The following is a 25,656-nucleotide window of genomic DNA, read 5'->3' on the forward strand; positions in this document are numbered from 1 at the left end:
TTTTTATTTTTTATTTATTTATTTATTATTTTCAACGGTTTATTTATTTTTGGGACAGAGAGAGACAGAGTCTATGAACGGGGGAGGGGCAGACAGAGAGGGAAAACAGAATCGGAAACAGCTCCAGGCTCTGAGCCATCAGCCCATAGCCTGACCCTTTCGGGCCTACGCAACTAGGACCCGCGAGATGGGACCTGGCTGAAGTCGGACGCTTAACCGACTGCGCCACCAGGCGGCCCCCTTTGAGTTTGTTTTTAAAACTTCATTGTGAAATAATTTAGATTTAGGGAAGTGTTGTAAGATAGGTACACTTTCCTTTACTACCCTTCATCTAATTTCCGCTTAATGTTGACATCTGCAAAGTAAATAAGGTTACTCTTTCCGAGTTCGAATCAGATTTCTATATTTAGCTCACATCCCTGGAGGGCAGGGTGAGGACTGATCAGGCTACTAAGCCCTGTCTTTCTGCTCAGGCTTGGTGAAGAAGAGGGGTGACTGGAGCAGGAGATAACAAAACCCTTCAGTATGTCTACTGTAATATCAGTTTACAGTGAATGTTAATCTTGAGTATTTTTTTCTGCATTTCCTGCAGATGGGGAACAGTTGGGATCTGATTATAAATTTATGAAAACAAGTTCTATAAAGATTTCATTTAATTACTAGTTAAGCAGTTTTGCAATTAAAGGGCTTTAGCATTTTGGGAGATGTTCACCGAACAGAAAAAATATTGATTGCTTTTACGTTTAAGGAAATTATGAGTGTGTATATAGTAATATACTTCCTTAACAGTTTTTGTTTTTCTACCAAGTCTTATTTTTTTAAAAAAAAGTTAGAAAAATAAGATTGATTTTTTTTTCCTGTATAAAAATGTGCATGGCTATAAATGCTCTAAACTTGTTTAAAACTTTAAAAATAATTCCTTTATAATATCAATAGAATTTCAAGAAATTCTGAGCTTCCATTTACATTTCTTGGTATCAAAATACTTTCATTTTTTTATTGCCATACATTTGAAAGATGAAAGTTGCTTCATTTTGATTCTAATGTTCTTGGAAGATGTTATTATTTCCCCCATAATTGTTACTTCATCATTCTTAAGGGATTGCTGTCAGCATGATGCTTTATTTTATAGTCAGACAGTGTAGTATTCCATGTTGCCTATAAAAGGTGTATAACTTATCTGCATGATTTGAAAACAACCAAAATTTTAATGGGTTTTATGTGACCATGGTATTTCTATTATGGATAGAATAGTCAGTATTTCCATAACTCTTATTCTCTCTTTTTTTTTTTATTAGGCATGATATATTCAGCATTATTCTGTAGTAGCCTATCAGCCATCAACTACTGGTATAAAGCTACTTTTCAAATGAATTAGGCAAATTATTTTGGAGGTTTTGAAAATTCTAGTAACCTAGTATTGAAATTGCACTGTACCTTCATGTGCTTACCTTAACCTTCTTGCTTTAGCTCAGCAGATATCTCAATAACATTAAGGAACAGAGGAGATGATGCCTATAGAGCAAACGTTGTAGCGGTAACTCTATGTTGTGCAACAACACATTAGCATGGATGGAGAAGCCGATCTTATAACTAAAAAGTGAAACAGGTTTGTTATGAATGTCTTTTCATTTCATATAAATATTAGTAAATGTTCATGTTAAACAGTGAAGTGATTGCTCAGGTATTCATCAAAAGGGCATTTCTTCCTAATTTCTGAAAACCTTTTCTCATGTCAGATCATGGGTTGGTTGCATGTAATGTGTACATGCACATGTTTATGTACGTACATATATACACAGAGTTGTTTCAATCCAAGGGCATTGGACAGCAGAACCATGATTATCAGAGTTTGGGTCCACTTGAAACAGGCTGTGCCATTTCGTCCTCACCCGCAGACCTCCTTTCACCCTGTAGTTGCTAGCACATGTGGAAAGATGTGGTTCGCAAAAGGTGGGGAAAAAGTTCGCAAAAGGAAGAGGAGGCAAAGAGGTAGGTGAGAAGGAAGAGCAAGCGTTTAGCTAATGGGAAGAAGAGAAGCACCGTCATGGTGTCCGCGCTTCTTCCTCTGTGTGCTTGGGTCATGATTACCGTAGTGGCCAGCTCTCTCAGATGTGTGCGTATTCTTGATGACATCACAAAAATAGTAATGCTTATATTGGTAATTAATTGCTTCATTTTTCTCTGTATTTTTGCCCTAAAAACAGTCTGGTCATTTGTATGTGTTTCTCTTAACCAGGCACCGTGGTTTCTACTAGAAAAGAAGAGCTGATTGCAATTCTTGATCATTTTAACATACAGGTAATTGCTAAATCTGCATTCCTGATTGATGCATCTGGTCACTTTTCATAAGCTATCATTTGCAATGTCGAAAGAATTCAGATGGGCTCATATGAGTAAATTGACCACAGGAGGAACATGTACAACTATTGTTAGCGACATTGCTTAAAATTTGCGAATTCAGCAGGAGTTTTCAATGCCTAATATCACACTCGTATTTTGACAGAGCAGTCAAGAACATGTAGTCTGCACCAGTATGGGATAGAACTGATGTTCATAAAAGCTATACAGTTTCTTTGCTTTCTGTTGCCCTAGGCTCCCTAAGCTCAGTTGCTAAGTCATTATAGAAAGGAAATTTATTCCAAAAAAATAAAGCATTTCTTTATGTATTTTGGAGGTCTTGATCATAACTGCAGGAGGTGTGTCAAGTCCTTTCTGCTAAGATAACTTTGAGTAATTAGAAATAGAGCATGTAGTCTTATGATGTGAGCACTGGAATCGTCCTGGGCGGTCATCTGATTCACCTATATTTTGTAGGTGAGGAAGGAGCTAGAAAAAGTAAATGTACACCTGCAGTCGTCTAGGCATGCTTGCTGGTAGAGCCTGGATTGGGATCCAGGCATCCCTGTTACATTCTGATGTACTACCCTGCCTTATTCCGGGACGAAGAACACCAAGACTAGTCACCAAGGGAAAAGAACAATTACAAGTCTAGGTATCTTTGCCAGTTGGTTCAGAACAAAGCTATCCAGAAAAACTTTCTGTGATGGTAGAAATATTCTGTATTACGCTATTCAGTGGGGTAGCCACTGGCATCTTGCTCTTGAGCACCTGAAATGTGCGACTGAGAAATTGAGTGTTTGATTTTATTTAATTTACTTAAGTGTAAAAAGCTCCATGTGGGTAGTGGCTTCCATGTCAGGCAACAGAAATTTAGAAAAATACTTATTAAAATCTGAAGAAAAGCAGACACATCAAATAAATTTGAGGCTAGAATGCAGGACAATTTTAAAGCAAAATCAGGAAAACCAAACGTATATGGAATCATAGATGTTTGGGAGGATCTTGGAGGGCATCCAATAGATTTCTCACACTCTGTACTTACCCTGTGTGGAATCCTTCACTCTTCAGCAACTACTTCTAAGTGGATTGTGATGGAGGAATCACTTCTGCCTGAGGCTTCTGATTCCTTCTGTGGACAGCTCTATTTATCAGAAAGAAAAATTATGGGAAAGTTGAATTAAGCCTGTTCTCTAAGTTCCCGCTTCCTTGGGGAATGTAAAAACATGTTATTTCTTTTGAAATATGTAAAGATTGTTACAACTCTTCTAGTCCTCTTCTAGTATGATGCAGTTGCTAAAGGTTCATTTATCAAAATATAGAAGGTCTAGAGCTGCACTTACCTGTATAATAACCATAGCTACGTGCGGGTATTAAGCACTTGAAATGTAGGTAGTCCAAATTGTGATGTACTATAGTGTGAGATACATATGAGATTTTGAAGAGTTACTGCAAAGGAATAATTCAATTTTTATGTAGGTTATATGTTAATTGATATTTTAGACTAGAAATATATTAAAATTGATTTTCCCTGTTTATTAATATCGCCACTAACAAATTTAAAATTATCTGTGTGATTTGTATTATGTATCTATTAGACATTGGTGGCCTAGAATAACCAAGTGGGAGGAGAATATTTAATGTCTTTAAGTACCTGATTATTTTGTCCCCTGTGCCTATTCTTCTTATCCTTTCTCTGAAGTTTACCCATTTGTGCTTGTCTTTTGCTTGTTCTAGAGTCTCGACAGGTAAAGCTACAAGGTTCTTACATAATCCCTAGAGTAGGGTAGGAACTAGGAATCCCATTTCAAAAACAATCAAAAGTTGTAGACAAAAGAATATAAGTTTTGGTGAAGTTAACTGATTCAAAGTTGGTTAAAATGTCTTGTCATTAAAGACTAGAACATTAGGTCTTGTTTTTAAGAAGTCAAATGGAATGTGAAATGAAGATATAGGGCAAGCTTTGTAAAAAATATGTGGCAGTCTGTGTGGCCTACCTATATAATAGTAGTGATAAAAAAATAAAAAGTGGCATCTAGAAGTTTGTTTTTTGTTTTTTTAATTTGAGAGAGAGAGAAAGTGGAGAAAGGGCAGAAGGAGAGAGAGAATCTTAAGCAGGCTTCATGCCCTGTGTGGAGCCCAATGCAGGGCTCAATCTCACCACCCTGAGATCATGACTTTGGCTGAAATCAAGAGTCAGACGCTTAACCAACTGAGCCACCCAGGCACCCCTGTAGAGGTTTCTTTATAACTGCATAAATGGTTTTGTTATCTTAGAAGACCCCAAATTTTACAGATGGTAAAATGAAGGAGTTTAAAATTTTTTCATTTATACTGGTCCTACATATTCCATAACTTTCAAACCGTATTATTTTCTAGTATGTAAATTATTTTCTTATTAATGCCAAAGACATAAATGAGTAATGACCTTGAATTTTTCTGAAGCAAGTTATGTGTTTTTTAAACTTTTTCACCTGTACTTTGATGAGTTACTGTACTTTACTGTTACTTTAACTGTACTTTAACTTGCTAGTTACAGATAGTTTAATTCAAGCAATAGCTTATTTTAAATGACTCCTCCTCCAAAAGGTAGAAATAACTCCAGCATTTCGATTTATTTTATAATATCTTCATGAAGAAATAACAAATCTGAAAGAAAAATAATCACTACTTGTCATCATAATTCCTATTAGAAATAACCAAGTTGGGAGCTGCCTGGGTGGCTCAGTCGGGTAAGCAGCCAGCTCTTCATTTTGGCTCAGGTCATGATCTCACCGTTTGTGAGATTGAGCCCTGCGTCAGGTTCTGTATTATACTTGAGATTCTCTTGCTACTTGGGATTCTCTCTCTCTCTCTCCCTGCCTCTCCCACTGTGTTCTTGCTCTCTCTCTCTCTCTCTCTCAAAATAAACATTAAGAAATAACAAAGTTGGACCTCTTGTATTTAGTTGGAGAAACTAACTTGCCCAGGGCAACATAGGGGGTGAGAGACAAGAACCCAAGTCAGCTGAGAGCTTTATTCACTGTTGTCTGATTGTTAACCAGTAGCATAGGAGTGATATTCTATAAAACAGGTGAAAGAAGTAACAACTTTCTAATAAAAATACTTCTTCAGAGATTTCTTGTGCCCTCATATAGTGGCAGAAAAATTTTGACTATGCTATTTATTTTAGTATCATGAAATATTGAAATATTTTCCCTACATTAATAACTAACATTTTTTCTTTGTGTATTTACCCTAATACCCTAACCTTAGCCTTCTTGATGACGCCATGGGTGAATTGTATTCTGTATTTTAGTCGGTTTATCTTAAGCCATTAAAATGAAATAATCAGAAATAATCTTTCTTATTTATTTCAGGTGGATAATCCAGTTTCTGTTTTAACACAAGAGATGAGCAAGCAGTTCTTGCAGTCTAAAAATGAGGGAGACAAATACAAAGTAAGGAACCCAAAGTAAATATGAATTTATCAAAAAGAATATATTCTAGATTAAGCATATATACTGAATATAACTTTTGCTCATGTTATAAATACTGAGTTTTAAAAAAATGTTTATTCTGAGAGAGAAAGAGAATGATCAGGGGTTGGAGAGAGAGAGAGAGAGAGAGAGAGAGAGAGAGAGAGAGAATCCCAAGCAGGCCTAGCACTGGTCAGGTGCAGAGCCTGGTGCAGAGCTCGAACCAAGAGCCATGAGATCATGGCCTGAGAGGAAATCCAGAGTCAGAAGCTTAACCGACTGAGCCACCTAAGGGTCCCTTGAGTTTGTTTTTTTTTTTTTTTAAAGCCATTGATTTATAGTAATAGTGTAGGGCTAATTTAGGAAAGTTCTAAGTAGGTATGATAGAAATGTAATTTTCATGGTAAATTCTTGCTTTCACTGTTTGGCTCTGAATTCTGAGAGAGAACGGATTATTCTAAAATTAATCTTTAAGAAAATTACAAAGGAATGATTGGTCATGCATAACAATCTTTAAACCTTAAATTATAAAGCTAGCAAAGTATTTGACTTCTACTAAAACTTATGCTGTAACTTTTGAATGGATTTCACTATTTCCTTTTTCTAAAAATTTAAGATGTGTAAAGATCAAGGATATGGATGTTTTCTCTTTTTTTCATACTTGCTTAAAGAATGAAAGAATAGTGAACGTGAGTTTTAAGATGGTATATTATCACACCAAAAGTGTTTTCTTACATAGGCTTTAAGAGTTCTTTCAAGTAATGTGTAGATGTGAACAGAGTAAGTGAAATAAATTTGGGGTCTGAAAACATGTTCTTTTGTGTATATGTTTACTTGCTCAAGATTGTTTTTAGTGTCTTTTACATAATTAGTCCACAATTTTTTTCCTTACAGTTCATGGAAGTTTACAGACTCCTAATTGTGTTTTCCTTATTGATACAGTTCTTTATGAAAGCAACCCACTTGAGCAGATGAAGGAAGATTATTCGTACATTATGGAACAAAAGAAAAGAACAAAGGAGGCAGATAAATCAAGGAGAAGAGGTTTGTAACACTTGATGCAAATATTTTGAGGTCAAATTATATAAGATAAATGGTACTGTAAAATTATATGCTTATATATAGATACGTAGCTATAGAAACTAATAGCACTTTCATGGTACTCTATGAAATATACGAAGGGTGGTTTTTATATTCAGGGTATTTTATTAGCAACTTTACTTTGTTAGTAATAATGGGCATGTACACATTTTCTTCTGTTAGTTATAAACTAGAGGACAGGGCAATATTTTACATACTTATGCCTGGATATATGACTTACTGGTTCTACAATAAGGTATCACTAATTCTCACTATAAGTCGTTTGAAAACTGTAGTATTTCTTATGATGGCAAAAGAAGCACAAGCCTCAAGCTGATATTAAACGTATTAAATGCACATGTAATTATATATGGTAGATAAGTATTTCATCACACTGGTAAATTGTTAACATTCATTAAGCACTGATAGCTTGGTGGCAACTGTCACATCTGAACTTGCCAGATTAGCAGCTGTGCATATCTGTGTGAATTTGAAATTACTCAAGCCAGCGTGACTTACTTAAATTTGTTTTTACATCTGCTGTATTTTGTTTTTATACTTTCTTCTTCAGATTCCTGAAGATCCAACCTTCTGTCTGATAATCAGAGACCTCAAAGTCATAAGGCTTACGTTTGAGCCTTTCGTCCAGTACATTAAGTCCACCAATTTTTGTGTGATTCTGTATCTTATTCTTTTGTTAGTCAGTTTCATACAACCAGTTCAGCTTTCAGCTGTTTCTTAGCTTGTGCTTTTGACACAGAATTGTACTAATGATTGATCCAGGTCACCTTTAGTTAGATGTCACACTGGCCCTTTTACTCCAAGTTTTCAGGATTGCATATGTAAAATTAGGTCTGTGGTTGTATGAAAACTTAAAAAGCAAGGATGGGTATATTTATTTTATTCCCCACATTGTCCCTTTAAACCCCAGGTATGTGGTAGTGTACAAGGAGGCACTGTAAACCACAGAATTAATATAGCACACTTTCTTGGAGTATCAGTGTTATTGGGGAAAGGAAATATTTGCATATTCAGAAAAAAGTAAAAGTATATGTTACATTTATTATTTTTTAAAACAATAAGTCAGGACTTTGAAGAAATTTGTTTGCTTTAGACAGTGGGGGTGGGGGTTAAACACCCACTCTCTCCATGGTATACTTTGTTATCAACTAGTAAAGATGTTTTAATTATGAAGTTAAAGAAGCACTTCCCTATATCATGTAGCAGAGTTCCGTATGTATAATGTGCCCTTAATAAGAACTTTTTTCTAATTAATTAATTAAATATTAATTAAATATCCTGTATTCTTAAACTCTGGATTTAAATAGCTAAATCTATAGGAAGAACTTTATATTCTCAAAATAAACTCCGAATTTGAATAACTAAATCTATAGGAAACAGTATGTGAAGGTTAGAAACTAGAAAGCGTTTGGCCAACAAATAATAAGTTCCACTGTGTGCCTCCTGGCATTGTGCTTTGTCCGTGGCCATAAACAGCCAATATATACCAGGGCTTGAGGGCTCGTGGGGTCACAGACCTAACTACTCAGCAGGAACCAGATGGTAAATAACTGAGTATGGTGGTCACTACTAAAGGACTTATTTGTGACTGGGTTTGTGCAAAAGCACTTAATAGGGTATTAGTGCTGGGGTGTAGGGACTCGGGAAGGGTGGATTTGTTAAGGCTTATGTCTAAGATGAGAAATGAAGGATGAACAGTGCCAGGAGAGGGATGGTGAGAGGAGGGAAGCAGTCTCCAAGAAATAAAAATGATAGTGGAAGGGAGTCAGTGAAGAGGATAAAGTGGAAACAAAGATGAAAAGATGGGATGAGAAATGAAGTAATTTAGACCTCCCAAGAAGGCAGAAGCAAGTGGTCGCATCCAAAAGGTATAGATAGGGGGTATAGCTCAGGGGTAGAGCATTTGACTGCAAAAGGTATAGATAGATGGGGACTAGACTTCAGTGTAATGAAGGCCCCTCCTCTTCAGTGTAAGGAAGCTGTGACTGCGTTAGGTTTGTAGATAAGGCTATTGGAAGTTGGAGTTTCCATCTGATGGCCACTAAATTCCCTGAGGTAGGAGGCAGGGAGAATCAGTGAGGATTAGCGCGGGGGCATGTGTGTGAGGTGTGAAGAGCGTGATTGAAATAATCCTGGAAATTGGGAAAGTGACTTGTAGGGACACCCTTGTAGATCTACAGTGTGAGGCCCTGGTTGAAGATGGTCAGCACCAGTGAACGGGAGAGGCCATCTATCTACCCTAGTGTACAGAATATGAAGTCTAGGAGCTACTTCAGAAGCCGTTCTAATGTCACTCTGTCTGATATTTAATGATTTTATTTACTGTTAAGCGAGAACTTAGGTTTTAAAAATTGTAGCTTACTTAGCTTTTAGGAATAAATGTCTTCTACATCTTCCATTATCTTTGGAAAGGGTGCTGGGTATACTTTGCCCAGAAGAACAGACCATTCTGTCTCTCAGATATGGTGTCAAGAGAAGCGGGAAACTGAGTTTTGTGATTTGTCTGCACTTGTGAGGTCTTAAACCCTTTGTTCCTTTGATCATCATTAGAATAGTATTTGGCCATTTTTGTAGTGCAGAAATTAAGAAAATAGTTGTACCTAGTCAAAGCATATCAAAGAACCAAAAGTATTTTTATTTTCATCTTAAAAGAAGACATTTCTTTGCATATCTTTTTTAATACCATTAAGGCAGTACACTTAAAAGAAATACATTTGTAAAATGTCGTGTCTTTCTAATGTCAGTAAGAAATATTTCCTTTTTTTCTTTTTTTAAGCGACTTATTGAACTAAAACGCCAGTGTTTGGAAAAAGAAGAACGTTTTCAAAGTATTGCTGGCTTAAGTACAATGAAGACTAATTTAGAATATTTGAAACATGAAATGGCTTGGGCAGTGGTAATTTTTACTTAATTACTTATTCACTTATACTTTTAATATGCAGAATATATTTGGTTACAGTTAGTCTTCTACATGATTTACTGTGTAATTTCTTTGTAGGTCAATGAAATTGAAAAGCAATTGAATGCTATCAGAGATAATATCAAAATCGGAGAAGATCGTGCTGCTAGACTTGACAGGAAGATGGAAGAACAGCAGGTAATTGTAGTTTTTCTAATACAGATTTGGTAGTTTAATCATACGAGATTACTCATATTAGACTATTTTAAAATTTTTTTTTTTTTTCAACGTTTATTTATTTTTGGGACAGAGAGAGACAGAGCATGAACGGGGGAGGGGCAGAGAGAGAGGGAGACACAGAATCGGAAGCAGGCTCCAGGCTCTGAGCCATCAGCCCAGAGCCCGACGCGGGGCTCGAACTCACAGACTGCGAGATCGTGACCTGGCTGAAGTCGGACGCTTAACCGACTGTGCCACCCAGGCGCCCCCATATTAGACTATTTTAAAAGACTTAACAAAAGTAGAAGTGTCAACCTATAATCTGTCTGTGTGTGAATTTATTACCTAATTTATTAGGTGAATCTGACCTAAACTTTTGTTCAAGGACTATTGTGGCAACTCTCTTTTTTAAAAGAGTGTTGTATTTGGACATGATCAGCCAGTTGAGCCCAGTGATGTCGCACTCTGAACTCATGCTTGCAGACAATGGTACTTTGTTACTAACTAGAGATGCTACAGCCTGAAGCTTTTACTCTGGGTTCATTAGCAGTGGCAACATAAGAAGTCTTGAGGTGCTAGGATAATAGTGAATTAGAATAGCATTAAAGTTAAGTATCATGAAGTGTAACAATTCAAAACTGAACACAATACCCAGAGACTGCTACCATAACTTACAGGGAACTGAAGTTTAGGGCCCAGAACCATCAGAGGATTCCATGTAGGTAGAACACATGTGGGACAGGTTGTTAGGTCTATAAAGTTAATTTCAAGCCGAGATCTAAGAGCCGAGGTGGAAACTATGCTATTTATGTAAGATTCAAGAAAAACCACAAGTCTTCCACTTGGGCCTAGAGGTAGAAGTTGGTTGAATGGTAAATAAAAGCAGTAATTAATTCTCTGTTGGGGGTGTGCATGTAGACCTTTTTACCATATAGCAGATCCACTCTTTATACTTGTCTTTTCGCTCTTTTTTTTTTAACAGCTTTATTAAGATATAATTTATATACCATACAATTCACACATTAAAAATTTACACTTGATTGGTTTCTTAGTATGTTCCCAAGGGTATGTAGCCAGCAGTGCAGAATTCCTCACATTGTCATGCCAGAAGTAGAAGTCTTAGCCTTTTCTTTTTTATAGAAGCCCCATCTGCTCAGTGTGGCTGGCCTAACCTCATAGTATTTTGTTCTACTTACGAATTTTTGGCCCCCAAGCTTAGTTTGTAGTATAGGACGTAATATCCCCCACCTTGCTTTTTCCTGTCTCTCCTCCAGGTATGCAGATATGTTTTTTCATTTTAAGAATTATGACATTAATCCATCAAAACAGAGATAAATATGTAAAAATAACAAATAAGCTGAATTTTGTACTCCCTCTTCAGGTAGTAAATGGAAGTTCAACCCACCTACTTTTCTTACCTTGGATTTTCATTTCTGTGAGAATATTCTAGAATTGTTTATTTTACCAGATTTTCCTCATCCTCACTTCTTAGCTTATCATAGTGGAGGACTTTAGGTTACTTTTCTATTTAGATAATCTCCAATCTGAAAATGGAATCCAAGGGTGCCTGGCTGGTTCAGTAGGTAGAGCATGCAACTCTTGATCTCGGGGTTGCAAGTTTGAGCCCCACATTGGGTGTAGAGATTACTTAAAAATAAAATCTTTAAAGAAATAAAAGTAAAAATAATAAAATAAAAATGGAATCTAGTCTGAGTAATAGATGTTCACCTTTTTTCAAATGGGAAAAGGAGGATCTTGAGGCTTCATTATACTTCAGTTCTATAGGCGTTTGTCCCGCTTAAGCATTTGGGCACTTTCTAGAGGGTAAGAACAATCTTATTTTATAATTGTATCCTTCCCACCATGTCTTACACAAAACCTCTCGTGTAGTGTATGCATGGTCATAGATTATAGAATAACTATTGAATGGAAGGATTGCAAAGAAATAGTGTCTACTATACTATCTGGTTCTTGCTGGAAAAAGTTTGCTGATCCCTGATCTAATAGTTCTCTTATTTGTCCCTTCTAATCCATTCCTTTTGTCAGTGCCCTGCTTTGGTTTCTCATTCCTTTTTGCTTTGGAATATTAACTCCTTACTGATGTTGTTTCCTGTAATTTTGCCTTCACCCTTCATGTGCTTTCAAAGTGATCTAACATACAGATTTGGTTAATGTCTTCTGTCCCTGTTGTCTGGAGGGTTAAGTTGTAAGCTGATCGTTAGGAATTCACACTCTTTGACCGTTCAGGCTCAGCTCTCACCACGTTCTTAGTTTAAATATTTTCATTTCCCAAAGTAGGACTAGTGCCTTTCTACATGATTTTCCATCTGCCTCTAACACCTTTCCCCAACTTTTCTCCAGGGACATTTTGATTAATCTTTCAAGTCTCAGCTCAAATGCTACTTCTGCTTTGAAGGCATTCTTGAGTCTTTCTGGCAGACCTCTAGGTTCTTTCTCTGTGCTTCCACAGTTCTAAATAGATACAGCCTACTTAAGCTTTATTGCATCCAAACTGTATGATCAATTTCCATGTCTGTTCTCTGATAAATTGTGCCTCTCTCCCATTTATTGTGTTACCTGAAGACCATTGTTACTGTATCTTTGTATCCCCAGAAGATAGTACTTTTGTTGGATAAAGAAATGTGGAATTAGGGGTGCCTGGGTGGCGCAGTCGGTTAAGCGTCCGACTTCAGCCAGGTCACGATCTCGCGGTCTGTGAGTTCGAGCCCCGCGTCAGGCTCTGGGCTGATGGCTCAGAGCCTGGAGCCTGTTTCCGATTCTGTGTCTCCCTCTCTCTCTGCCCCTCCCCTGTTCATGCTCTGTCTCTCTCTGTCCCAAAAATAAAAAAACGTTGAAAAAAAAAATTTAAAAAAAAAAAAAAAAAGAAATGTGGAATTAAAATTATATTTTAGAGGGCCACCTGGGTGGCTCAGTTGGTTGAGGATCCAACTCTTGCTTTTGACTCTGATTGTGGGATCAAGCCCCGTGTCAAGTTCCATGCTGAGGATTAGATCTCTCTGTCTTCCTCTGACCCTCTCCTCCTCTCACACACACGCGCTCTCTCTCTCTCTCTCTCTCTCTCTCAAATAAAAAAATTATATTCTAGTATTTTATATAATTATGTTTGCTTACCTGATATCTTGAGATTATTTAGTCAGAGTGAAACCAAGTTTATTATTGGATGTGAACTATATATAATTTAAAATTTTTTTCTGTTTATTGAAGAAAATTAAAATACACTCCAAAATGTTATTTTCTTAAAGGTTAGACTTAATGAGGCAGAAAAAAAATACAAAGATATTCAAGATAAACTAGAAAAGATTAGTCAAGAGACAAATGCACGGGCACCAGAATGTATGGCACTGAAAACAGATGTTACGGCTAAGAAAAGGACCTATAATGAAGCTGAGGTGAGAGAAATTTTCCAGCCTGAAATATTAAATACTATGTATTAAATACAAATACTGTTCACTTACTTTTAAAAGGAGGGGTTTTATAATTAAGTAAGATCTGTGTTGCTTATAGATTTTAAAAAATGTAAGTTTCATGTGGCCATTTATGTACTTTGTTTTAAAAATATATTTCTGCATATATTTAGCCTCTGATTTGAAGATTTGGCAAAAGTGGATTTGAATAGGATATATATATTTATTTTATCAAAGTATGTCTTATTTTTTGTTAGGTTTTATATAACCGTTCTCTAAATGAGTATAGAGCATTAATGAAAGATGATGAACAGCTTTGCAAAAGAATTGAAGAACTAAAGAAAAGGTAAGATGGTTACTTTGCATTGCGCATGATTACCTCATTTTATACAACAGTGCCCTCAGTGAAATGGAGTATTAGATTTTCCATACTATTTCTAAAGGAATTTTATTACATTGCTTTGTGGTTTTCTAAACATTCAAGTTTTCATGTAACATTTTCTATTTTGGATTATTTACTGTTAGTACCGATCAATCTTTGGAGCCTGAACGATTGGAAAGGCAAAAAAAAATATCTTGGTTAAAAGAGAGAGTAAAGGCCTTGCAGGATCAGGAAAGTTCAATCAATCAAGAGATTGAACAGTTTCAGCAAGCCATAGAAAAGGACAAAGAAGAACGGGTGAGAATTAAGTAAGTTTCAGTATCCTGAGGATGATTATTTTTTAATCACTTGAAAATCACGTAGTTTGGTGTTTATGAAGACAGAAAACGTTTCATTGTTGGTTCATGTACTGAATAAGGTGTGTGTGTGTGTGTGTGTGTGTGTGTGTGTGTGTGTGAAGTTTTGACGACTTGTGATGATTTTTCTCCAGTAACACAATCATTTTCAAATAAATCTGCCTTTAGTCTTTTGGGTAGCTGGGTCATTCACTGGTAGGCAGGTGTTAGGGGGGAAAGGCTGGATATTCCTGTATAATTGTAGCACATATTTCTTCTGGTTTTTTGCTTTTATTTTGTAGGCGAGAAGAACTAGATGTGAAGCATACACTGAGCTATAATCAGAGGCAACTGAAAGAACTGAAAGATAGTAAAACCGATCGACTGAAAAGATTTGGGCCTCATGTGCCAGCTCTTCTTGAAGCAATAGATGATGCCTATAGGCGTGGGCGTTTTACCTGTAAACCCATAGGCCCTTTAGGTATTTGTCACCATTTGGTCAGGACACAAGGAACATTAGAAATAAGGTTTTATTTTCAGGAAAGGTTCTCTTGAATCTAGTTTTAAAAGTGTTATCAAAGGGCTATGTAATTATATGTGGATTTTAATTGTATATATTTTAAGAAATAATAACAAAAATCACTTTAAACTTTACAATTTTCCTTTTGTATCTTTAAAGCATAAAATAGCCAAAAGCAAGATAACTTAGGAAAAGTAACTATAGAGTTGAATAATCTGATTCAGATTTTTTTCCTGAATGAATGAATAAATGAGTTAACTAATTTAAATATAATTGATTAGTTGGAAAATCCAGTGACATCAAGGTAGAAGAATTCTCACCACCTGAGTTTTGTGTAACTTTTATAAAATGACTTATCTTTTCTTAGTTTCTATTTAGGATTGTTTCTAAGTCCTTTTTCAACTGGAAAACCTGGGTTTATTTCATTATCCCCCTATATACAGAAGATTAAAAATATACATGTCTTTTGAGTTCTCCTGAGAAATTATCTCTAATTCTGTAATATCATTAGGGGAAAATGATGCTGTAAAGATAAATATATATATTTTATTACTAAATATATTTACTGTGGAAATGTGGCATTACATACTATATTATGGTGATGTCTCTTCATGTAAATGATACGTACCTCTGTACCAGGATCTGTTTCAATGGATGAGGCATTTCTTCTCTGTTTTTAAATCCCAATGTTAATCAGTTTTACAGAAATAATAAAGGATCTGTATGTAAACCTTTTGGTTTGATATTCAAAATGCCATTCAGAGGCTGGAATAGTATCCGATTACATAGAAAGGCCTCTGCTGATTTACATTGGAATGAGTGGACAGTCTTTTCATAGGATTTGATGAGTTGTCTTTCCAGTGTATCCAACGGATAAGTGGGGATTTCCCATTTAGTTAACAGAAGATCTGTAATGTCATCTATACTTTATATGAAAATATTTTGAAGTCAATTATAAACTGTTATAAAAAGATAGTTACATTAATATTTCAAAGTAAGGATTTATGGACCTTTTAATAATTTTCTCACTTTTAGGAGCTTGCATTCATCTTCGGGACCCTGAGCTTGCTTTGGCTATCGAATCTTGCTTAAAGGGACTTCTGCAAGCCTATTGTTGCCATAACCATGCTGATGAAAGAGTCCTTCAGGCACTGATGGAAAAGTTTTATTCACGAGGGACCTCACGGCCACAGATAATAGTTTCTGAGTTTCGGAATGAGATGTACGATGTAAGACACAGGTAAGGTATCACTAGTTAAGTGCCATTTCTGGAATTGCTTAATCATGTCCAAGATCAGAAAGAATTAAAAAAATTTTATGTTAACCAAATATGTAGTACTGACTTAATGAAATTTCATCAAGCGCTTCTTTAATTTCAGCCTAGGCACTGGAGATGCATAGGTAAATAAGACCTGCTCCCTGGCCTTGAGCTCCTTACACGAGGTGTGTTGTGGGAGCCAGAACAGGGAGAGAGATGCAGTGTGGCATAGAACCAATGCTGAGGGAAGTGATACAGACCTAGGCAAATTAAGGGGTATGTGGGGGGTGTACTAACAAAGAGCTTGGACACTCATTACTCACGGTTCAACTCTCAAGGTGCTTTGCAGATCCCTTAAAGAACCGTGGTTGTTTTCTTTGATGACCGTAATAAACCTCAAGGGCCCAGTACCCAAACTGGCCTCTTTGCTAACTGCTGACTAGCTACTCACTTTACTTTTAAATATAATACATATTTTCTAATTTAATCTTCAGCTTTGATAAAATTAGATCACAAAATGCAGATGTAGTTCAGATGAGAAAGTAATTACACGTTAGATGTAGCTAGATTAGGGAAGAAATTCGAGAAAAGAGGACAAATGATTAGTCTCCTGAACTGATGAGTTTGTCTAGTGACAGACAAGGGTTAATTGCTTTGTGGGCAAATAGAATTCTATGTGCAAAATGTATGGTGGCACGGCATCATAAATTATTCTGCAAAAAATAGCGTGTGCATTATGGATAGTAAGGGACAGATTAAAAGTGTTATTTAGGACAAAATCAATAAACCCTGTCACTTGAATGTAAGAAAACAAAAGAATTGAGGATGCCTTCCAGGTGTCTGGCTGGAGTGAGTGCCTAGCAGGTGTGTGGTTCAGGAGAAGTACAAGGAAAAAGTGGATTTGTCAATAGAGGATAAGTCCTGTTTTGGAACTGTCCATTTTGAGCTTTTAGGCTAGGTATAAGGATTTGGGAGTTGGAGGTGAAGTGTTTTCTCAATCTGCAGAAAAATTTGACCCTACATTAGTTTCTAGCTTTGATTCCTGATTTCTAAGACCTGATAAAAGTGAAATTTCTGGTGTGGTACCAGACAGCATTGCTTATGGTAAAAAATGACCCCTGACAGGTTGTTGCATCTGAAGCGGGAGAACTCTGAACACCTGGTCTTCCAGCATGGTGACTCGTAATTGGGTGTTTCCCTACGGGGACCTTGGAAACTGCCCCTGGGGGATGGCTATGAGAGATTGACTTCTGTGAGGAATATCCTCTTTCACTGGCACTGTCATTTGGGGCCCAGGACCTTGGGTCCTGAACTGTCGGGATGGCTCCGTGAGCTGCTGTGAGGACTGCCATGAGTAGGAAAGCCTGGTGCTGCCCTACCGGCATGCTGTGTCCCCAGAGATTCCCCGGGGATTGTGGCTCCAGGCTCCTAGCAGCATAGCACATCCTGGGAGGTGGTGCAGAGTGAGAGCTACATTTGTGCAGCCTGAGGTCACTTCTCAGAAGTAGGTGAATCCATGTGCTGAGAATGAGGGCCTCACCCAGTTGGGTGGTTTGGGAGAGTGAGAGAGGAAGCTGAACCAAAGTCTACTCAGGATTCAGACACCTGTGGTAGCTGCAGGATTTTTTATTTTTAATAGGTTTGAGTAGAGGAGAATGTGTACTGTTGGATTAATACTGCATTAGAATTTTTTAGAGTGGGTAGGTGTTGCAGGAGAAGAGAGAAGCAGTTGAGAGTGCTGCTGGGAAAGTAGTTCATGACTGGCCATGCGGCTTGGGCTGGAGAAGGAAGCAAGTGAGGCCTGGGAGAAAACCTGTAGGTGGGCCGCAGGAAGTTAGCAGATTTGACAGGCATGGTCAGCCAGGAAGGCTGTAGCTCGTGGTAACAGTGGGAAGTTAGAGTAATGGAGTGGCTCCAGAGTATGACAGAGTCCGTGTTGTGCCTTTCAGAGTAGTTGGGTATTATGTTGAAGTTCAAGTTGGTGGGGTACTAGAGGAAGTTGGATGTTACTTTTAGGTGTTGACAGAGTATTGACAAGTTGAGTACATGTAATATTCTCTCAACTTTAGCTGCCTTACAGACGTTTTGGAGGGATGATTTTCTTGTGAAGAACTTTATCAGTATATATTGTGGTTCAAATGCTAAATTTTAAAATTGTCCATGTTATTTAATGCAGAAAAGAACAGTGAAACACTATTGGAATATTAGAATGAATAAGGAATATTAGGCTCATATTGAGGAACCTCAACAGAGATTCCCCGGGAAAGTGCATAACTTCCCAGGAGATACTCGGAGTAGTTTCCTTTCCTTTGCAGATGGCCTTGTTCCCTCTTTTCAGAGGAAATAGAGGATATGGAACTGCTTAGCATGCTAACCACCCACAACCTTGTCTGCGTCTGTACGTCTTCTCCCACTCAACAGAGGAGATGCCTTTCTCTCTAAAGCTGTTTATTAATCCCGTAGGCTCTGAATTACATGCTTTCTTCTTCCTGATTTGTGAACCATTTCTTTTTCATTACTTCACTCTCTCCTGAACTTTAAATGTTCCTACTCCACTGACTTCTCTCCCCTTTAAAACATCTTAGGTCAGGGTTTTCCTCCTCCATCTTAAGAGCAAACTCGCTGGGGCACCAGAGTGACTCAGTCGGTTGAGTACCTGACTCTTGATCTTGGTTCAGGTCATGAACTTACAGTTCACAGAGTCAAGCCCCATGTAGGGCTCTGCACTGACAGTACTGGCTCTCTCCACCCCTCCCCCCTGCTCGCACACTCTTTCAAAATAAATAAACTTAAAGAAAAAAAATTCCTTTAAAGGGAGAGAGTAATATTATCAATCGCATATAATTACTCTGAGGATTTAAGTGAGCTAATATTTATAATATTCTGAGAATGCCTAGCACATAATATAACGTTTGCTGTTTAATAAAATAAACCTATTACAAATGTTCTCAAATGTTATCAGATATTTTCCATTGTTATCTATAGTCACGCATTAAAAGGCATATACATAAGGGGCGCCTGGGTAGCTCAGTCCTTTCAGAGTCCAATTCTTGATTACATCTCAAGTCATGATCCCAGTGTCCTGGGATGGAGCCCTGCATCATCGGGCTGTGTGCTGGGCATGGAGCCTGCTTAGGATTCTCTCTCTGCCTCTCCCTCTGCCCTTCCCCCCACGCGTACACTCATGCGCTCACTCCTCTTTCATCTCTCAAAAATATATATATGTATAATAGTAAAGTTTGATAAGTTGATATTTCTATATTTTTGTGTTCTAGAGCTGCTTATCATCCAGACTTTCCAACAGTCCTGACTGCTTTAGAAATAGATAATGCAGTTGTTGCAAACAGCCTGATTGACATGAGAAGCATAGAGACGGTGCTTCTGATCAAAGTAAGATAAGATGTTTGCTGTATTTTGTATTATTTTTCAGTTTCCAGAATTGAAAATTGGTTATATAAATTCCTGTTCCCCTTCTGTATTCTGGAGTTATTAATATGTTTTACCATTGTGCTTTTACCTCATAAGAACACTATAGAATAACATAGAACTGGGTGGTTTGTGCGTTTTCTGCCTGAGAGAACTTTTTTAACTTTTGGCTTTTCCTCAGTAAATCATTTCACAAATACATTTATTTTGGTGAATGATGCTATAATTTTGTTTTTGTTTCTTTCTTTCTTGATTGGTTGCCAGATCCGTTTTTTATTACCTTTACAGATAAGTATGTTATTATTCTATTTTTTAAACAAATTAGTCTACTTGAATTTCATGAGTTCTTTTTCCTTAAAATTTTGAAAGTATTGTAAAATAAGTCAATATTTTTCATTATGTATGTATTTTTATGTACTTGTTGGATTAAATCACCAAACTGTGTTCATCTATTGACATAAATTTGCTGAGAAGGAACAAGGAAATTCAAAACAGAGATCTAACCAAAATAAGCATAGTAGAGTTTGTTTTTCTCATTATTGGAAATTGAGAAGTAATGGTGTCAGTAATTTAAATGTATATATAGTATATATGTTGCAAAGTAATATTGTAATTATTTGTGGGCTTGGCTCCCTTATATTTTAGAAGGATACTTGAGGGGCGCCTGGGTGGCTCAGTCAGGTAAGCATCCCTCTCTGGGTTTCCACTCAAGTCATGATCTCGTGGTTTTGTGATTTTAAGCCCCACGTGGGGCTCGGGCCTGGCAGTGAGGAGCCTGCTTAGGATCTCTCTCTCTCTCCCTCTTTCTCTGCCCCTCCCCCACTCATGCTGTTTCTGTCTCTCTAAAATAAATAAATAAACTTAAAAAAAAAAAAGAAAAGGATACTTGAAAGAAAATAATGAAGTCCTCTTGTCTGTCACTAGAGGTTGGCTAGGCCTCCATTAAGTCTAATCCCTTTTTTACTTTCTCTAGGGCTTAAATATTTCTAGGCTTCCCCACGTATTCAGTATACAATCTTTTACTGTAATTTGCTGTTCACTCACATCTTTCCAGGCTGTAAAAGTCATTTAGAAAAGAAAAAGATTTGTATGAACTGATCTAAAATGAATATTCCCACATGAAATGTACATAAAATAATTTTTAATTCTAAACGGATTAGAACTTAGTTTGTCATAAAGCATGTTTACAATGCACTATGGTGTTCTTTTTTTTTTTTTTTTAATTTTTTTTTAACGTTTATTTATTTTGAGACAGAGACAGAGCATGAACGGGGGAGGGTCAGAGAGACAGGGAGACACAGAATCTGAAACAGGCTCCAGGCTCTGAGCCATCAGCACAGAGCCTGATGCGGAGCTTGAAACTCACGAACCGTGAGATCATGACCTGAGCTGAAGTCGGACGCTGAACCGACGGAGCCACCCAGGCGCCCCTCTTTTTTTTTTTTTTTTTAATGTTTATTTATTTTCGAGAGATAGAGCAGGCACGTTTGAGCAGGGGAGGAGCAGAGAGAGAGGGAGACAGAATCTGAAGCAGGTTCCACCCTGTCAGCAGCACAAAGCCTGATGTGGGGTTCAAACTCACAAACTGTGAGATCATGACCTAAACTGAAGTTGGTCTCCCAACTGACTGAGTCACCCAGGCACCCCTACTATGGTGTTCTAAGACTCTCAGTAGTTTTAATTCTTTGAATCTTGAGTTGTTTTTGAAATTCTTTCTTTTAACTTTCTGGAATGATTTATTTATGTTTAAATAAAAATACTTGAATCTTATGATAGGTAGCATTTTGAAATTGTGCATCCGAAAGGCTATGGCATAATTTGAAAAACGTACTTTTCCCTCTATTTTTTTAGAGTAATTCTGTAGCTCGCGCAGTAATGCAGTCTCAAAAGCCACCCAAGAATTGTAGAGAAGCGTTTACTGCTGATGGCGATCAGGTCTTTGCAGGACGTTACTATTCATCTGAAAATACAAGACCTAAATTCCTAAGCAAAGATGTGGATTCTGAGATAAGGTTAGTGTCAGTGCAAACTTTACTGTGGTATTCTGACTGCTCCCTGTGGTATACTGTCTGCGCCCTGCAGTGTGCTTCCTTTCATATTACTCTAGCAGCAGTTATTTCAGGGAAGGATTGTGAATATTTTCGGGCTTCGAAGATCATTTAGCTGGATATAGAATTCTGGGTTGATGGTTGTTTCCCATCATCACTTTGACAACAGTATTTTGGACGGAGAACACAAGTGTGTTCCCTTGACCAGCTGGTCTGCACATCGTTTACTGCCTGTCTGCATGGAGATGAGAGCAGAACAGCTACACCACTGTTCTGGCGTTCAGCTCTGACTCTGCTCAGTGAGCGTATAGGTGTGCTGGTTTACATTCTGGCTCAAGTTCCCTGTTAACATCTCTTACTGTATTTGAGTTGCACTGTTCTAAAAGGATCAGTCGGCAGAATTAGAACATACATCTAGAAAACAGAGCTTCTAGAAGAGACTAAGTGAGAAGTTGAATGACAAGCTAGTAAGTGTATTCAATGAGATGCACAAGCATGCAGAAAGGATTTTTGGTACCAAAAAGCCATGATTTTCCAAACTAATTCAGTTGATGAATTGATGGGTTTTGGAACTGAATTAGTGACCTGGAAAACCTTCAGTAGAAGAACTAAAAACTTTAAGTAAAATAAATATCTAAGAAAATTGAGTAAAAGTGAAAGTATTCTAAGTAATTTATATATGTAGGGGAAATGAGAGTTTCGTCAAAATAGATCTCGTTTTCAATAGTATTAGTCATTTTTATGTCATGAGAGCAGCATAAAGAAAAATAGCTATAATAAATAGCAGAACATTTGGTAAAACTTCTTCTTAGCAACGGAGAAAAGTTGAATGACCAGCAACTTGGTGTCATGGCACTGAATGTACATTTTGTATTGACACCAAGTCTTTCTGACGGGATAGATGTGGGAATGTGCCAGTATAAACGTGACCTGTAAAGTGGTAAGTTTTTGTCCATTGTGCCATGACATTTAAATCAAGCCTTCCTGATTCTTAACTGGGTAAGACTAAATTATATGGTATTCAATAGACACTAGTGTAAAATATATAAAAATACCATAGTGATGTTACTCTGTATGGCTCACACTTTTCTTTCGATAAAAATTGCCTCATGTATTTATGTCCCAAGTGTTAAAGAAAAAAAAAAAAGGATGACATTTTTGGAAAAGATTGTAAGTATGCCTCAGCAGCAAATTGGGATCTCTGATTCCAACAGTTTATTTATTTTATTTTATTTTTTTTGCTTTTGTGTATTCCAGTATTTTAGTAATAAAGGTTTCGAGTTGATATTTGGCTTCAATTTTTTAGCTAACGGTATTTGTACTAATGTGTAGTGGACACGTCATTTGTTTAAAAGTCAGGTGAACCGGTTTTTCAAAATCGTTTCCCCTATTAAATAATATGGGAATCAATAAACTACTGATTGTAAATATGCCAAGTTCTGGGTATGATGTTCATTTAAATAAATCATACAGAGAAAGACAAATACTGTATGACTTCACTTACATGTGGAATCTTAAAACAAACAAACAAGCAAACAAAGAAAACAAACTGGATGCATAGATATGGGGAACAATCTGGTGGTTGAACAGTGTCTCTGCAGAGGGATGAGGGGTTGGGTGAAATAGAGGAAAGGGATTAAAAAGGTACAGACTTCTAGTGGGAAAGTACGTAAGTCATAGAGATGTAATGTATGTATATATATTAATATGTTAACTTTGGTAACAGATGGCTGCTAGATTTGTGGAGGTCACTTTATAATGTATATAATATTAAATCACTTTGTGGTACACCTGAAAACTATGTAATATTGCATGTAAACTACACCTCAATTTACAAAAAGAGAGAGAACAGCTAATAGCTAAAAAAGCCAAGCTTTAAAAAAAAAAAAAAAAAAACCAGAAAGAGAATATACCAAGTTTCTTTTTTTTTTTTTTTTTTTAATTTTTTTTTTTTCAACGTTTTTTATTTATTTTTTGGGACAGAGAGAGACAGAGCATGAACGGGGGAGGGGCAGAGAGAGAGGGAGACACAGAATCGGAAACAGGATCCAGGCTCTGAGCCATCAGCCCAGAGCCCGCCGTGGGGCTCGAACTCACGGACCGCGAGATCGTGACCTGGCTGAAGTCGGACGCTTAACCGACTGCGCCACCCAGGCGCCCCAAGAATATACCAAATTCTAATGATATTTAGATGACTTTTGTGTCATCTGTTTGACCCAAACCAGTATATTTGCAAGTTTAAAAAATTCATTAGTGTTTTTTATCAACGTTTATTTATTTTTGGGACAGAGACAGACGGAGCATGAACGGGGGAGGGGCAGAGAGAGAGGGAGACACAGAATCGGAAACAGGCTCCAGGCCCTGAGCCATCAGCCCAGAGCCTGACGCGGGGCTCGAACTCACGGACCGCGAGATTGTGACCTGGCTGAAGTCGGACGCTTAACCACTGCGCCACCCAGGCGCCCCCATTAGTGTTTTGTAAATATAGAAAAGTATAAATTGGGAACAAAAGTAGCTCATGATCCTGTTTCTCCATAGTCCTTATTGATATTTTAAAAATAATTAGAAGAGGGGCACCTGGGTGGCGCAGTCATTTGAGCGTCTGACTCTTGATTTCGACTCAGGTCATGAATCCCAGTGTCCTGGGATTGAACCCCACGCTCAGATGGAGTCTGCTTAGGATTCTCTTTCTCTCTCTTTCCCGCCCCTGCCCACCCCCGCCCTCTGCTCACATGTATGCTCGCTTGCTCCGCTCACTCTCTCTCTCAAAAATAGATAGATAGATAGATAGATAGGAATGAAGGAAGGAAGGAGGAAGGAAGGTAAGGAAGGAAGAAAGGAAGAAATCTGTGCATATGGTGAGATAGTCCAAGAAAAGAAAGAAAGAAAGAAAGAAAGAAAGAAAGAAAGAAAAGAAAGGAAGGATCTGTGCATATGGTGAGGTAGTCCAAACAGCGCAGAAAAGTATACAAAGTGAGACCATTCTCATCTCTCTTTCAAAAGTAAGGTAACAGTTTAGCAGTTTCTTACACGTGTTTTCTTATATGTGTTCCCAAAATAGTTTGAATCCTTGTACAGTGACTTAAATTAGACATAATTCACATACTATAAAATTCACTGTATTTTAAAGCATACAGTTTAGAGATTTTTATTATATTCATAAGGTTGTGCAACCATCAGTGTAAGCTAATTCCTGAACATTTTCTTTACACCAGAAGGAAAACCCATATCCATGAGCCATTATTCCCCCAATCCCAAACCCCCTGGCAACCACTAATCCACTTTTGGGTTTGTCTTTATGAATTAGTCTGTTTTGGATGTTTCATATAAATGGAAACATACACTATGCAACTTCTTGTGTCTGGCTTCTTCCACTTAAGTGTGAGCTGTGTGTAAGTATGCATATGGTTTCTGTATCTTGCTTTTTTTCTACTCAGTGTTAAATCTGGGCAGTCTTTCCATGTCAGCACATTTAGAACTACCTCTTGGTAGCTCCCCAGGAGTTAACCAGTTCCCCGTTGATGGACATGAGAGTTATTTGCCATTTTCTCTTATAACAGTGCTGCAGTGAGAACACACATACATGGATCTTGGCATAGTTTTGAAAGTATATAGCTTAAATTCTTAATAGCTAAGTAAAAAGATATGTGAATTTTTAAGTTATTTAATAGCTGTTTCCAAATGACTGTAATGGATGTATTACTATACAAGTAATGCTTTGATTTTAAATATTTAATAATATTAAGCAATACTAATATTTTTAGTATGTACAATATTAAATGAGCTCTAATAGTTATTAAAATAGATAATTCAACACTTTCATTTTATTTTTATGTAAGTTGACCATTTAATAGTGATTGCCAGATGACTCCAGAAAGATTCTCCAGTTTCCCATCATATTAGGAATACGTGAAGGGTGCTTCTCTATACCCTCGTCAGCTCATCACTGACAGATTCCTGTTGGTGAAAAATGGCTCTGGAATTTAAGTGAAGAGATTATAATTTATTTCACAGTTTCATAATGAACAGAGTGGCTTCTTAACAGGGAAAGGGTTTTAAGTACAGGTACTGACTTGGTTTGATTACCCCCGTGTGGTTTCCCATGATGAAAGTACAAAGCAAGGAGCAAAAGAAATGTGTAAGTTAACTCTCAGAATAATTCCATTGCAGTAACTGCTTATATACAAGATCATTAAAAAAAAAAAATGTACCTGTAGGTTTTTGAATTTCAAAGTATTTTAACAG

At 37.1% G+C, this 25,656-nt stretch overlaps 1 protein-coding gene across 1 annotated transcript in view; it reads left to right on the forward strand.

Moving 5' to 3' along the window:
- SMC6 (structural maintenance of chromosomes 6) overlaps positions 1-25,656 on the forward strand; it is a 79,269-nt gene that overhangs the window by 17,129 nt on the left and 36,484 nt on the right. The window contains 17 exon segments of the mRNA XM_030311608.1: positions 1,471-1,546; positions 1,548-1,592; positions 1,594-1,609; positions 2,240-2,301; positions 5,700-5,780; positions 6,741-6,756; positions 6,759-6,820; positions 6,822-6,842; positions 9,676-9,795; positions 9,898-9,996; positions 13,281-13,427; positions 13,700-13,788; positions 13,968-14,132; positions 14,462-14,640; positions 15,715-15,919; positions 19,213-19,327; positions 21,215-21,375. Coding sequence (XP_030167468.1) covers positions 1,471-1,546; positions 1,548-1,592; positions 1,594-1,609; positions 2,240-2,301; positions 5,700-5,780; positions 6,741-6,756; positions 6,759-6,820; positions 6,822-6,842; positions 9,676-9,795; positions 9,898-9,996; positions 13,281-13,427; positions 13,700-13,788; positions 13,968-14,132; positions 14,462-14,640; positions 15,715-15,919; positions 19,213-19,327; positions 21,215-21,375 — 1,659 coding nt within the window.

Source organism: Lynx canadensis, chromosome A3 (assembly GCF_007474595.2).
Source record: "Lynx canadensis isolate LIC74 chromosome A3, mLynCan4.pri.v2, whole genome shotgun sequence".
Classification (NCBI taxonomy): Eukaryota; Metazoa; Chordata; class Mammalia; order Carnivora; family Felidae; genus Lynx; species Lynx canadensis.